Source organism: Botrytis byssoidea (assembly GCF_014898295.1).
Source record: "Botrytis byssoidea strain MUCL 94 chromosome Unknown BBYS_031, whole genome shotgun sequence".
Taxonomy (NCBI): domain Eukaryota; kingdom Fungi; phylum Ascomycota; class Leotiomycetes; order Helotiales; family Sclerotiniaceae; genus Botrytis; species Botrytis byssoidea.
In genome coordinates this window covers 335,653-351,334 of record NW_024065872.1, presented here as the reverse complement: position 1 = coordinate 351,334, position 15,682 = coordinate 335,653, and the positions used below count along the sequence as shown (strand labels likewise).

Genomic DNA, 15,682 nt, shown 5'->3' with positions numbered 1-15,682 from the left:
TTCCAAACATTTCATGATAATCATAATCGTAACCAGCTCACCCTAGTCAAGACTTGGTGCCAACGCAATCAAGCTGAACCTCAATTCCGCACCGTTTTCCTCTTCTCTCTTCAAAAATTTCCTTACACCCCAATCCAACGCCTTTCCACTTAATACGTCTTCATCTTCTCCCAACGATCCCAACTCAAGTGGGCCTCTTCTCCTTCCATCCATTTCCCAGAGATTGTTCTTCTCATCTTTGACGAAACATACGTAATGTAAATCGATGTCATCTTCAGCATCAGGTGTAGAGGATTGGCCTTGTGTTGCAGCGTTTTGATGAGCGGATTCGAGGGCTTGGGAATTGTAGAGGAGATCTGCGCGATCGATTGCGGCGAGAGGAATGGCATCTTTAATTAGTTTGTCGAGAGGAGAGCCTTGTTCTGCAAAAGAGAAAAATTATGTCAGACATGTACGTTTGACAGATACGAGGAGAGCGAGAGGGAGAGATAAATCATACCAACAAAACCCCTCGAAGCACCATTGCTCACAGCATGCAAAAGGCCAATCAATCCACACGCATTCCTGATTGTCTGTTTATACCAAATAACTGGTTCGTTCTCCCCCTTTCCTTGATAATCTTCGCGTTCTTTATCCTCTGAATAGCGGAATGCCTCGTAACTTTTTGACACGGGGAAAACGAGTAAAAGGGCGAGTGCGGGACGAGGGATGAAGGAGAGAAGAGAGGGATCTTCGATTGAAAATACGTCGTGGAAAGATAGAGTGGTGGAGAGACCGAGTTTGTGGAGGAGAGAGGACATTACTTCGGGATTGTTTTCTATGGGAGACATTTGGTTAGCTTGGGAGAAGGAGGGGGAAGACAAAGGGAGGCGGCACCTAAGGGAATGAAAGCCTTCTTGTTCGAAGGAACATCTGGATTATCTATTGCTTCCGCCATCTTGACTTGGTAGTCTTAAGTCACTGGAAATTCTAGATGTTGATTTATTTAATGTAGGTTTTGAATGAAGGAAACTTTGAGAGCTCGAAAGGCAGCTCCCGCCACTACGTAATGTAAAGTTAATAATTACCCCACGATTCGGATCATCAGATACACCGGCCTCCGGTTTGGTGCCCAATGCATCCATTTATCTTTCTTTACATCAATTTTAGCAACTCTACCTATGATACAATGTAATGATTATAAAGCGCCTCAGAAGCTTTTATATTGACCTCTCGAATGCAATATGGTAATTTGCTACTCATTCCTTATGTGTTTGATTTCTCCTAAATGATAACATTCACGACATACCTGGATCTGCAGACCCTGAACCCTTTGGAATCCAATCATCCGTTTGTTGCACTCCTCATAGTAGTTCTAGAAGAGTTCCATATCTTCAGCTCTTGAATTAAAGTTCATTCCCGCTACAATACTTTTTGCAGTCTGAAAGACTGCGCAAATTTACCAGGAACCGAACCATCCGAAATTACAAGTCAAATTAGAGTTTTGCTGAAACAGCTTTGTCTCTTGGCCTCCGGATTCTCAATTTACAACCCGGCATATACCCATTATTTTCACTGCAATTGCCATGGTTGGTGCTTGGAAAGCATTTCTTATTGCTCTTTCTTGTATCAATTCGCGCTTTCATGTTATGCGTTCCAAAATTATAAAGGATCTCTATTGCTTCGTCTATCAGGTTATAATCTATTTGAGGAAAACTTTAATAGTAAGGTAAATTGAACTTTTTTGGCGAACTCTTATGGAATTGAACCATAATAGATGAGATGAGGAATATCGCGGAGTCGTAGAGTAGACCGACTATATATATACCTATATGAATGGGCTACTCGGACCGTGTACCCTTTCATCCAAAGTATCACTGTGTGACTTTTTTGTCAATTCCATTCTTTTTAACACGTTAACAAATATCAATACGTTCCTTTCTCATTACATTCATTTACAAGTTTCTCTATCAATCATGTCGCTTCACTCATTTCTCGGATTGTCATTGTTGACTCTCGCTTCTGTAGCACAGGCGCAAGATTGTCCACTTCAGTTTGAAGGTCGTGTACCAGTAGGCACCACACCAACTGCATTTGATAACTCCAATACAAGTCTCTACAATCCCAGCTATAACTTTGGTGCAAGTAAGTTTAATTTCTTCCTGTACACTAGTTCTTCTAACATGTCCAGATCTCACATGGAGCCAAATCATCAACATCCCAACTGATATTCCTACTTCTCTGGTAAGTCATATTGTGTGCTATACTGGTTACACGCCTAACAATTTCTCAGTATGATGGAAACTCAACTATACCCTTCGAGGTTACCCTCTCTGATGCCTCCATCTTTGCTCCCTCCTCGACAAACGTACAGGTTGGATTTCGTCGTGCTGAATTGATGCCATTATCCAACAATGGCACTGACGCTTCCACCACAGGCATTAAAACTCTTCATTTCTCCATCATGAAGGATGCCTCTCGTCCTCTGAATCTCAGCCATGAGTATCAAATTGCCTTCCTCGAAAGTGCAGATTTCAGCACCAACCAATTTGTGTTGAAGACAGGCACAATTTTGGACACAAACAACACAGATTCAAATGTTTTGAGAGTTGTCGGAAATGTAAATGAGGGAGCAACCGAACTTTTCACTACTGCTTTCACCGATGGATGGCACAACTTTGGGTTGAAATTGGATTTTACCGCAAAGTTTGTTTTCCTCTCTTGTTTCCAATAAACATCTCCAGCTAATCTTGAATCAGTACAACTCAAGTATTCTACTCTACCTCTTCCAAGGCTCTTGAATCAGTCACCGAAGCTCTAACCAATGACATTTCTGGACAAGGTCAATACCACTTCGGTTTATTGAAGAAGCCAACAGATTTCGCCGCTGGTGTGGATGTTTCCAAGAATGGATTCCAGGAAAGTGGTATCAATGAGGGATTGATATTTGGTGGTATTTTCATGGAAGACAGCGAGAACTGCGACGCAGATGTGTGTGTTGAGACTGAGTAGGATGGATAAGATCGATTTGGTTTCTCAATCACAACCATTCGCTCTGGCAGCGTAACACTGAACCTTTTGAAAATATCCATATACTTTATACCTCGGTATTGATTGTATATACTGGCTGTTTTGTATGACTTGTGAAGAATTCATCCTATGTTAAATATCTGCAAATATGAACGAGACGACAGAACTCGAGATCTGACGTTGACCAAACTAATTCCCCAGCGAGATCACAGTTCCTTGAGGAGCGATTATATTGCATCTCTGTCTAGTATTCATTTTCTTCTTCCATGACGTTTTGTTTCTACCCAATATTTCTATTTAATCGATCATGTATTGCTTACCAAGTATTCCCTTCACCCACCGCAGGATGCAAAGTCGAGACGTTCAAGCATAACACCAGTGAAGCCCTCTTTCGCAAAATCTGGCTATATATATGCAAATAAAAATCGTCATTCATAATAGTCACATGATTAAGGACCGCTGGCGCAACGGTAGCGCGTTCGACTCCAGATCGAAAGGTTATCCGTTCAAATCGGGTGTGGTTCAATACCTACTCTCCGTAATCATGAGTTTTTGTTTTGTTTGTAGGTATTTTGGTCAGGGCTTTTTTTCTTCTTTTTTTAGCTGAGGGGTGAGGAAATCAGGGAGTGATCGTTTTTTTTTTCCTTGGAGAAATTGGGGTGTGGTAGGTGGGGTACATAAATGTTACAAAATGGTGGATGAAATGAAGGGGTTATTCGGTTAGCCGAGATGGGATGATTGATTAGATCCATGGGCTATGATTTGGGATTTGGAATTTGATAGATGGGAAAGTTTTGGAAGAGCAAAATGGCTGGTTGGTATTAGAATGAAGACAACTTTATTGCGAGAATTTTCTTTTGGGATAAATATGATTCTTTATTGCTTGGTGGGTGGGTGTCTAGGGAGTGGGAGGGTGAAGTTTATCCTCATGTGGGAGAATTTCAGGGTAATACTGATGCATGCAGGAAAGGGTATGCTGAAATTAGATGAAGCTTCTAACTGAGACGTGGAAAATTGTTTGAGTCATTCACTCGAATCGCTATACTTTCGTGGTTGTATCGTGCAAGAGGCAGAAGAGAAGAGAAGGTGAATATGTGATGTTTGTATAAACATCACACAAATTTCCGATTCGGGGAGAGGCTCTAAGGCGAAGAATCTCGATAGTTACAAGCTCTAGATCATCATTAATGCTATTTTGGTTCGTGACTACTCGTCTCTTTTGGATCGGACCTTTATTCAGATACTCAATGGTCGCTTGGTTTCCCATTAAGGGCTGCATAAACGGATAACAGCAGTGGGGACATAAACGCTCAAGGATATTTTTGATGGCAATGTTGTGATCGTACAACAATTTTAGAAGCAGTGATATTTTTTATTAATGGCAGTATCCGGTGATACGACAGATTTTTGTCCTGTTTCCATAACTGTCCACCATGTTTCGCGTCCGGAGACTCCTGTCATAAACAAATCTCGGTCTGAAAAAAAATCGTGCGAGGAACTTGGAGATACTCAAAGTATCCTTTTTGGGAGATTTAATTGTCGTGGCACTACTAGAAAGATCCTACAAGCTCGCTCCAGGAGTGATAACTTCTCGAAACACACCATCGAAGTCTAACAACGCTATGAAATCTTGCGCTCCTGTCTCGTTGCCATCATAAGAAAGACGTCTTCAACAAAATTATGTTGGCAAGAGAATTCTTCTAGTGTTTCTTATGGAAGATTTGGAAAAGAGGGAAATGTGTGATATGGGAAAATGGAGCAAGTGTGGGTTCAAAGTCGCTTGACTAGATTCTCCAGGTTTCATTCTTATTAGCATGAGCCGAATAGTTCGAGAATTGAACTGAACCAAGAGCTATAATGTTCAATCACGTATTAGAATAACCAATTTAGTTCGAAAGACAAAGACCAGCCACAAGAAAAAATTCGACTTCTCTCTCACCTCGACACCATTCTTCAATGTTCCTTCTCATGGCCTTGTTCCAATCACTTCTTCGATCAATCTACACCAAATAGATTGTGTGATAAAGAGAAAACTAAATCGACTCAATTCTTCAACATTCAAAAATGAAGGGCACAGAGTATCATTCGTTAACAATTAGTTAAGTCATTACACATTGCCCGAAATCAATCAAAGAATCGCAGTACTATGGTCCAAAGGATACTACAATCTGGATCTGGAATTAATAGAGAACTCTTCACTATCATCTAGTAAGCCATCAATTTTTCCAGCTTATTCCTAGAGTTCTCTTTATCCTGCCATCAGTACTTCAACCACATCATTATCGCTGTAAAAGTTCATCATTTCATCATCTGATTGTCCAACCAATCACAATATCTCAGTAACTCCATAGCACTTCTCAGCATGCCACACATAAAGCCGGCTAGAATATGGACGCAGGCAGAAAAGAATCATCTCCAGCATTTACTCCAAGAGAGACACGATGAGGGGAGGTATTGGAAGGACAGTAGAACTAGTAGAAAGTATCTCACCAGGAAGATGAATGAGAATTTCCGCCTAGAGACCAGCCTGACGGTCGAATGTTCTCTGTAAGACATGTGGAGGAATATTTGACTGAGTGGGTAGGAAATCATCCGGATCCCAGGCAAGTTGAGATGCCAGAGAATAAACCGGATTGGGAGGAAGAAGTAGGAGATGAAGAAGATGACGACGGAGGCAGAGGAGCAGTTACAGAAAAAGCCCCAGAAGAACAGGGAGAAGACGGACAGGATAATCAAGGCGCACAAGATGCAGGGAATCAAGAAGAAGAGGGAGAGGATGATGATACGGATGAGGAGAGAGGAAGACGGCGTGAGTGGAGAGCGGGAGGGAAGAGCAGTGCAGCGGAAGCCCGAAAGGCAAACAAGAAGTTGCCAAAGAGAGAGCAATAGCTGATGACATAAAAACTGTCCAGGCGCCAACTGCTGAGGGGAATGGGAGGTTGGGATTAGGATAGCATCATCGGTAGGTTGCAGATAGATACAACATGATACCATTAATGAGATATTCGTACTAGTACTCGTGAATCTGACGTCGAGTGGGGGGTACAAAAAGCTCAAGATATTTCAAGTGCCCCTCGAAGCCTGGTTAAACTCATTACATCATTACATATCTTTCAATATATGATAACATACAACTCTATCTCCTCCAGTATGTTTTGCCGCGGGTCGGTAGCTATGTATGTCCAATATGCCCCCCCCCCCCCTTCCGAGATACCAACGCTCAAGAACATCCCTACTAAATTGAAAATATCTATTTCACATTGACATGTGAGAGGAACATACTTTCTTATCCCTATCTCTGCTTTTATATATGCGAATGATTCTCGCTAGGATACTCAAATATCCGTGCTACCTCTTAACTTTGCCAGTTACCATGGGCAGGATCAAGGAATAAATTCAGCTAGAGCGACTACAGTCGTGGAAGGAGTTGTATCTGCTTCATATAAATCTCATACTCAGGCTCTACTCCTGCACCTGTTCACGCTGTTACGGCTGATGGATCAATTTCAAATATATAGAAAAGAAAAGCATGTGTTTGCATAAAATCTTACTATGTCGATTTTTATAGCTAAACCAAAGGAAACTTCCGACATAAATGTCAGATATCTGTTCAGTGAATTACACTAGACACAGGGAGACTTAAAAGAGATGGAAGAGAGCCGCGATGAATAAAGAACTGTGTATGCCCGTATTGAGTGCGATAAGTCAACTACCCCACTTTCCGACCACCCCCTCTTTTCGATCACCTCAAAAACCATATCGCTTTGAGTAATTATAAAATTTACACTTTGAATAACTTAATGATACTTTAATTAATTAATTTGAAATTTTAATATTATTATAATTGTGATATAAAAAATAAATATATTAAAAAAGATATTATAAAGATTCTTAAAGTAATTATAAATGAAATAAGTATATAAAAAATTAGTTTGAATTATAATATTTTATATATTATATTTTATAATTGAATATATAATAAAGTTTTATATCAAAAAGATATTTAAATATTTTAAAAATTATTTTTAATTTAAAAGAATTAATTAATAGAATAAATATTAATATAAGAAACTTTTGATATTAACTTTATATATTATCAAATTAGAAAAATAATAGAGTATTTCCTTATTATATAAGAAGAGAATCTTTTATTTAAAAAGAAATGGATATATAGCTTTTTTTGAAGATATTTTAATATTGGAATTAAGAAGTAATATCAAATTGATTTTATATAAGTTTTAGATATTATATCTAATATTATTAAAAAGTAGTTCTGAAATCTCATAATCCCTGAAATTAAGGTTATTAAATTAATTAACAAATGGAATATAAATGAAATAGATATAATAAAGAATTAGGGTTTTAATAGATTAATAATAGAAAGTATTAATTAAAGATTTATTCAAAAAAAGCAATCTAGATCTCAAATTTGGATTTTTTTTATAAAATATATTTTAATTAATAAAAAAAGTATTATTCCCTTTATAATATATATAAAAAAATCAGTTTAATAATAATGATTTCCAATCGATTTGACTCTATTTAAGGATTAGAACTTTATTACTATAGAAAATGAATGGACTATAGATATTATAGCTTTAAAATAATTGAAAAAGATCTATATCCCTCAAACTATCTTTATTCAACCGGAAAATTCAAGATTCCTTATTTTGAATAAATATAAAAGCCATAAAATTATAATATTTATATTAAAATACTTTAATAATAATATATATCTCTTATTTCTTTTATTATATATATTATATATATTATAATTATTTGATTTATTTATATTCTTATCTTTAAAAAATACATATCAAATTGAATTTAATAAATTAAATTTATTATCCAATTTCTCATTAATTAGAAAATGTAATTTTCTTTTTTATTATCAAAAGATTAGAATAGAAGATTTAATTATTCAAAATATTAAATTTGAATAGTAAGCTAATAATTTTTGGTTTAAAAATATAATTAAATCTCTTATAAATCGACTTTTATTTGAAAATAATAATAAAAAGATTTTATTATTTAATTCTAAATTTAATAATAATTCTATTTTTTAATAGAATATATATTTATTATTTATTTAATAAAAAACTTTTCAAAAAGAAGTTAATATTAGAAAATATAGAAATATAATAATTCAAGAGAAAAAGATTGATTTATTAATATAAAAATTATTATTTTATAAGATTATAAAAGGATTTAATATTAAGAATTATAAATTCTTAGAAATAAAGAATAAAATTAGAAAGTTAGAATATCAATTAAATAAAATATTATTTAAAAAAAGATAAAAGATTATAATATTTTTAAATTCAAAATTTGTAAAGATTAGAGTTATAAAGTATATACAAATTGAAGTAGGAGATTATGAAATTAAAAGAAATAATAATTTTAGTATTATAAAAAATAATTCTATAGATGATTTTATTGAAGTTTAATAGTTATTGAGTTATTAAAGTTTTAAGTGTAAATAATATGATTTTTTTAGGTGGTTGGAAATAGGGGGTGGTTGGAAAGTGGGGTAGTTGACTTATGCAAAGAAAGATACATGCGAGTAATCTAGGTTAAGGAGTTGAATTGAAGAGCTACATCAGTTTGTAGTCTACAAAATAGAGAGATATCAGAGGGATATTGATGTAATGATCTATCTATGACTGATTCACATGAAAAGATAAATATACACTCAAGATACGTATATTTCAACATTCGGAGAGGTAAATCAATTCGATGGTACTGAGATTGATTGAAGAAATCACGTTATATCAATAGACTTATATCTAACTTGTACACAGAATAAACATTGCTCCTCATCATCCATACACGCACATATAAGTATACGATAAGGATAAAAGTTGTCAGCTAGTCAACTGAATGCAATTTATAAAGTGGAGAGCAGATATAAACGCCAAATTTCATGTTCGTATTAAGCTGGATATACAATATGAAGGAGTGTTTTGTAAGCTATAACGGATAGATAAGTGCCTTTAAAGAGCCGCGTTGTATACTAGGAATTATGAAGTTACGTTCCTCCTGCCATGTCGCTCAGTGGACGATACTTTTGACAAATAATCAAGATGAGAGGTGTAACAAATGCAACCGCAAGTAGTTTCTGTGACAGACGATTGAAAGCAGATGTGCAACAGGAAGACATCCCAATTTTCCATTACATGTATCTTTCCATTTCGAGGAGGAAATGTTGCTTTGACAAATAATTGGGATGAGATATGCAACAGGGAGTTATCACAACGAATGGCCAACAAGAAACATGGAATAGAAATCTTCTCAAACATTTCTGTTGACACACAAATCAAAATATATATGCAACATGATATCCTTCCAACTTGCCAGAGCGTGCAATAGGGTTCATGACCAGTGGACAACAATGAAAGACTGAACACTTGGAAGATAATGTAATGAAGATTTCAACATACTATTTAATTACCATGAATCTGTAATGGTTAAGGAAAGATACATAGAGTAGCTATCTAAGTCAATTGAACATACCACATCTATAGATGGTAATATATGTTAATACTCCCCTCCATCTCCTATACTGTGCTATACTACTACTACCTTCGGAATTGCGGCACACAGAGGCGTGCAACAAACTCATTTCCTCAACTCTTGGAGCAAATTATCAACAGATACATCTCGACAGGCAGTACAAAGTCGGGAGTGTAGAAAATTATACACAGTGTTCCATTCTGATCCCACTCAGAGTAGCGACATGAATAGAAAGCTCTCGATTGTAAATGCGAATGAAGGCAAAGAATACTAAGTCTACATTTAGCTTCTACATCGTCACCAGAACTACTCTCCCATATCCAAGTTTGTTATCCGGGTATGTGGATGATGTAGATATGCGACAAACTCTACTCTAGACAACCACGAGATGACGCATATAATCGGGGAAGAAAGGTGTGATCACACTTATACATGAAATTTCAATAGATCTATATGGGAAGAGCGACTATGACGCCTACATTGTGCTTGTAGAAACAAGTCGCTCTATCTTCGAACGGCAGATATCAATATACTCCCATCTATTACATTATAGATTCCTCTCTCCGGTCGGTTTGAGAATAGAAGGTTTGTTATTTTCTAGCGCAGATGGCGCAATAGATACTCTTGTACTTGTTGTGGGCGTGGAGGATAGTTATTCTATTACGAATGCTACTCTGACCAGACTATATTCCCAGAGTTGCAACCACCATGTAAAGCCTAACAGTATACCAAGATCATATTCTAACCCAATCCGAATCATCACCTATAAAAGAGTTTCTAGTTTTATAGAATACTATTTGATCTACAGATCCCAGTATATGATATAACCTCCCCGTATGTACACCGCACCATTACCTCTTTGGTAAAGAATGAATGACCAATCAATCTTGTGAAACAGAGATCTACTAGAGCCAAGTTGTCAAATGCAACTAAACTAGTCCAGATGTCAGATGTCATCGGACATTTCTTGCTTATTAATAACGAGCAGGCTCTAAACTAGCGATCTTTATCACAACTGTATAAGTCACCTAACCCATCAATTTGACCATTCAACTACAAGGTAATCAGGAAAATATTCAAACTAATAGGATAATAACGATAAAATCCCAGTCGCAGAGCTAAAAAAGAGTCCAGACCTGAGTAAGTCGTTCGCTGACCTGCAAATTACCTAGTGCCTCAAAATCCAAACGAATCAAAATACTATTGATTTCTTCTAATATACGGTAGACCGAGAAGACTCTAAGAAGGAAGACCAAATCAGCACTAAAATAGAGGTGCTATGTTGATCCCCCAGATTTGGATAAGCTGTCAAATTCGTAAAGTAGCGAGAAAAAACGCTACTGACGTGTATCCCAAAAGAAGAAACGTCATGTTGACGTCAACAAAAATATCAACATGCATGATTGAATCGACACCGTTTTAAGCCAAGTCGATGCCAAGTATACCCATGAGCTTAATTCTCCGCATTATTAAATAAGAATAGAAAATATGAGATAGTACTTTGGAGGATCGACGTCAAGCTTAATTCAAAGGCGCGGGGTGAGTCTCGTACGCAACCTGAGTCCACAGATAGAGCTGAAAATGAGTTGGCTTTGGCGATCCCCTAACCTCATGCTGCTAGTAAGAGGAGGTTGAAAGTTTGCAAGCACAGTATGTATTCCTCTCTCTTATCTAGTCCGCGATAGTTTAGGCCAAAGATATGTCTGCAGAGCTGAAAATAATCGAATGCAAGTACACGTAGAGAAGGCCCTTCGACTAGTACAGTGTATATTCCTCTCCGTACATAGTATATACCAACACCCATGAACTTGTAGATCTCAGAGGAAAGACCTTATCGAGAGAAAACTTTAGGTACAGGAAGGACGAAGTATGTTGCTCTCCGTACATACTACTTGATACCTAATACTTTAAATCAGCATCTAATAACCACCAAGATCGAAGAAACAGAGCCGGGCTATCTTAGAAGAAATGGCACTTATCAAAAGAGCTGACACCATCGCAACAAAATTCTCTTCCTCTCATGCGATGCCCAATTCAAATCCAGCTGATACCAACGAGAAGAACCACAATGGTCTAAAACCCGACTCTCGAGCCAATTGTCAATTACGGAATATCAGGCCAACGCCAATGTGATCATTGATGACACCTTCATTCTCAAATTCAGAGTTTGGCTTGTTGCCTACGTGCGAAGTGATCAGAGTGAGATCCTAGTAGCATCACCAAGACAGAGAATAAAGTTCGAATACCTGCACCGTCGGTACCGTTGATGTGCCAGTGCCAGTGCAATGGCCGTGGCAGCGAGAGTAGTTTATCAACATTCTCTAGCCTTGGGCAGACACAAGGAACTGATGCAAATATCGCCGACGCAGGCTAGCTTTTAGATCATGAAGTTGGCTTCAACAGGATTTTTCCATCAAAGTCTCGCTACTCAGGAGACCTTACTTGTGGATGTAACCAGAGATCATCGAACACTCCTTCATTTAGCGGTAACGGAGTTTCTTGCAAGCGGAATTGCAATCGACAGCGTCGACCAAGAAATTATACGATGTAGAGTATCATCCGGCAATTCCTCACCCCTTCTTGTCGCGATATTCTAAAATCTAGACCAACTTTTCCGAATCCATTTCCAATTTGACTAACACACACATTCATCTATCCATCTATCTAATTCCAGCTTCGCGCGTTTGTACCCACTGAGGTATATTTTCTACTGGTTCTGCAAAAAAACCGGGCCTTCTGCTATTACCCTCCATCCCATATGACGGCGAAATAGATCCTTCAATCCTGTCGCGTAACCCAACATGGAAAGCATTCTCTACCGACGCGTCTCACTTCCGTCTCACGAATCACAGCAAGAAATCGGAACAATCGGCTCCAAGCCCACATATGTAAATCTCACTGCAAAAATTATATCCCAGTAAATCCCTCATTGAAAAAGATGTTCTTCCACGCGGTAAGAACGGCACATACGATCGGTCAACTCTTTGTGTTTCTCCGATGGAAAATATATGGAGTTTTTGAGGCATCTTCCGATAAATCAATACCGGCAACCCACACTAAACTGCCTGTAACGCTGTAACGCTACAATTGAAATAATTGGATAGCCTATAGCAATCCCCGGGTATGTATAAGCTATGTCCCTACATACATACAAAATTCTCCACCATAAACCACAAACCGCGGAACTGAAATTGACTTTGAAGTTTGAGGCGAACGAACGACCCATCGTTCAAAATTCGCCACGTAGATTTGCGTATTTGGTTTCTCTCGATATCTGAATTATATTAATTGACTCGTTTGGGTAATAGTCTAGAAGGATCTTGGAAGCCATAGAATCTTCTTAGTGTAAACAGGGCTGATTCGTGTTATGTACTACCTCCCCGAACTATCTCCATATTTTCCCTGTCATACGACATCATTTGAGTCGGTTTGATTTGCCCAAAGAGGTACATGAGTAGTGGTAATGTTTGCAGATATGCATGTATCCTGAAGTAACTTGGTAGCGTACCATCCGTCAGTAGCCAGCCCAGCCCCAAGAAATCACCAAGCCCGGAATCTTCAATTCCCTTCCCCAAAATCGTAAGATTCTCGTCTCCACCGAGCAACATCATCCCAAAGTAGGAGGAGATCTCTCTCTCCAATAACATGTCTCAGCTCCAATAATCTCCATAATTGAGGTTCTCCTTCGTCTTCTTCTTCTAACTTCTCTGCATGTACTTGCCCGCCAACTAGCAAATCTCTTAGGCGCTCCAAATGCAACCCCGCCAATTGCTCCACAAACCAAGTTCGTGTGATATGATCCCGCCTTGAATGAACAGCACCAATAGTAAATAACCAAATCAGCCATTGACATGTTTGTTCTGTGGTTGTAGCGGTATCAATTGTGGACAGAGATTCTTGTAATTGTTGTAAGAGGATAGAAGGACCAGTCGAGGAATGCGGGTATTCTTCAATTATCGATTTCATGAATAGTAGAGCTCCGATACGAGTTGCTTTGTCGATAATAGGTTCTTGGTTCTCTTCTAGAGACAGGGGAAATGATAACAATTCATACTCAATCCAGTAAATATCATCAAGAAAATTTCCTGGGTCGAGAAGAATTCTGCTTGATGAGGCGAACTGTATGGACTGGTAGAAGATAGCTAGATGTTGCATTGTCTGTATGAGATTTGGATGAATACCGCATCTAGCGAGTGTAATTTCAATGTAAGCATTGATGGTGCCGATTCTATGCATCGGTAGAATTGTAGATATTGATATTTCAGAATGATTTCGTGGCTTGTAGTAAAGATACGGTTCAGCAGCATAATCAATCGCACCAGTGATATCAGACCTTGAAGATAATTAGAATGAGGTTGTTCTATATTTTTAGTAAAATCACCTACCGACGAAGTTTTGTCTGTATAATCATAGGAAGAGACGACATCGTGCCTCGCGTATTTATCATTTGTTGTATACCACGCATATGAATATGCCATAAATCTAAGTGCCCTGTATTTGCCTAAGTGGAAGTTTAGTAGACATCAAACAATCATATACCAAAATGTGACATCGAAATTTAGACATACTTCACCCAAAGCTACACAAGACAAAGCAGCAATAGTACTGTCGTCTGCTGGTTTCCCATCCTGAAGTCTTTTCTGGACTATTTCCAAGGTTTTGCCAAGGTGGTATACTGAATCTTCCGAATCCTTCCCACCTTGAAGCAAGGAGAGATAGATTGCGCCAGCATATAATATCGCATGAAACATTGCTGCATCGCTGATTGTAAAATGAAACCATTCATCTGAACGTAGAGGATTGGAAGAAAGATATTTGGATAATGGGTACATTCTCGAACTAACATGCGTAAAATATCGGCTCAGCAACCGGTGCGTTCTTGTCGTCATCTCAATAGGCCATGGAGACAAGCTGAGTGCAGTCGGAAACCCGATGAGATTCTCAATAATAAGACCGTCATGTTGGTGATAATCAGATATGACTGACTTGGGTTCTACGAAAGGTTTTATACATTTCGAACGGAGTTTCGGATCTCCTTTACTTTTCCGAGTCGTTTTGCTTAGGAAATCATTCCTCGCATGCTTGCGTACGAACTTTCGTACATTAACATCTGTTTTTGTTACAGAAGATGATAAATCGACAAATGCGAACTTTTGTTTTGGTCCCCCCCCTTTGCAGTTGATGGTTGTGGCCGATGAAGGATGAGTTGAGGTCGAGGATTTGCTTTCTACACGACTTTCTTTGACGGAAAATTCGGTGGCTTTCCACTGAATTTTACCTGGGATATGCCAATCCTTATACACATCGATTTTGGGACCATCTGTACCTATAGGCTGTGTGGCATCCATCTTGGTGAGGGATATAAAACTTGAATTCAATGTCTTTGAGGCAAAAATAAGGGAATATCACAAAAGTGGGGTAAATATTCTTGCCCTTTCACGTTGCAAATAAGAAAACACGAATTATCACAGTCAGATGAAGACATCGGAGGAACAAATGTTCTGCGGGCAACAAAGACAAATTCAAAGCATTTGATGCTTATCAAATCTTCATAATTCCAGATCTGGAAATTGAAATTTCCTCTTTAGGTAATTACCATTCACTTTTTGGAGATGCGTCATTTCTGTGTAATAAACCACACGTGACCAAGAATTATTTTCGGGCTGCAGTTCGACGACAGGTCGTAAAGATAGATATAAGGGTATCGAAAAAGGAGGATCAGAAATGCATCATTATAATTCATACGATGTGTTGATTTGGTAGTTTCAATTTGTGATATGGTTTAGATATTGGTTATGGAAATCAGTTGTGTAAGTAACGCGGGTCTATGGCAAGTTTTTGATATCAAAATAAGAAAATATGCTCAACTTGATGGAAGCAGCAATTATGATGTCTTTTATTCTTTCTAGATTCGAAATTTTCCTCTAATTACGAGTAGTTCCCGTTCTCAATGACTCTGGCATTGGAACAACTAGTTATCATCTACCATCCATGAGCCATTCAACTATAGATTATAGACCACACCCATAGACCATATCCTGATCTCACATACTCAACCTCAATCCTCCACCTCTCGAATAGAGCCTCACCTTATCAAACCCCAATAAAGCAACTCCCAAACCACAGATGCTGACTCCCAACGCCACCTCCAGCCCTAACA

At 37.9% G+C, this 15,682-nt stretch overlaps 4 protein-coding genes across 4 annotated transcripts; 2 read left to right on the top strand and 2 right to left on the bottom strand.

The window, feature by feature from the left end:
• Positions 1-42: 42 nt before the first annotated feature.
• On the bottom strand, positions 43-937 carry EAE97_010905 (uncharacterized protein; the record flags this gene model as incomplete). The annotated part of the gene is made up of 3 exons (XM_038881420.1): positions 43-422; positions 500-817; positions 877-937. The coding sequence occupies 3 exons, from the start codon at positions 935-937 to the stop codon at positions 43-45; spliced, it is 759 nt and encodes a 252-aa protein (XP_038727810.1).
• Positions 938-1,955: 1,018 nt separating this feature from the next.
• Positions 1,956-2,991, top strand: EAE97_010904 (uncharacterized protein; the record flags this gene model as incomplete). The annotated part of the gene is made up of 4 exons (XM_038881419.1): positions 1,956-2,124; positions 2,171-2,223; positions 2,273-2,685; positions 2,739-2,991. 4 exons carry the CDS (start codon positions 1,956-1,958, stop codon positions 2,989-2,991), a joined length of 888 nt encoding a protein of 295 aa, XP_038727809.1.
• A 2,556-nt stretch (positions 2,992-5,547) lies between these two features.
• On the top strand, positions 5,548-5,898 carry EAE97_010903 (uncharacterized protein; the record flags this gene model as incomplete). Its single annotated transcript, XM_038881418.1, has 1 exon — positions 5,548-5,898. One exon carries the CDS (start codon positions 5,548-5,550, stop codon positions 5,896-5,898), a length of 351 nt encoding a protein of 116 aa, XP_038727808.1.
• A 7,182-nt stretch (positions 5,899-13,080) lies between these two features.
• EAE97_010902 (uncharacterized protein) lies at positions 13,081-14,870 on the bottom strand (the record flags this gene model as incomplete). Its single annotated transcript, XM_038881417.1, has 3 exons — positions 13,081-13,855; positions 13,908-14,023; positions 14,091-14,870. The coding sequence occupies 3 exons, from the start codon at positions 14,868-14,870 to the stop codon at positions 13,081-13,083; spliced, it is 1,671 nt and encodes a 556-aa protein (XP_038727807.1).
• Positions 14,871-15,682: the final 812 nt, after the last annotated feature.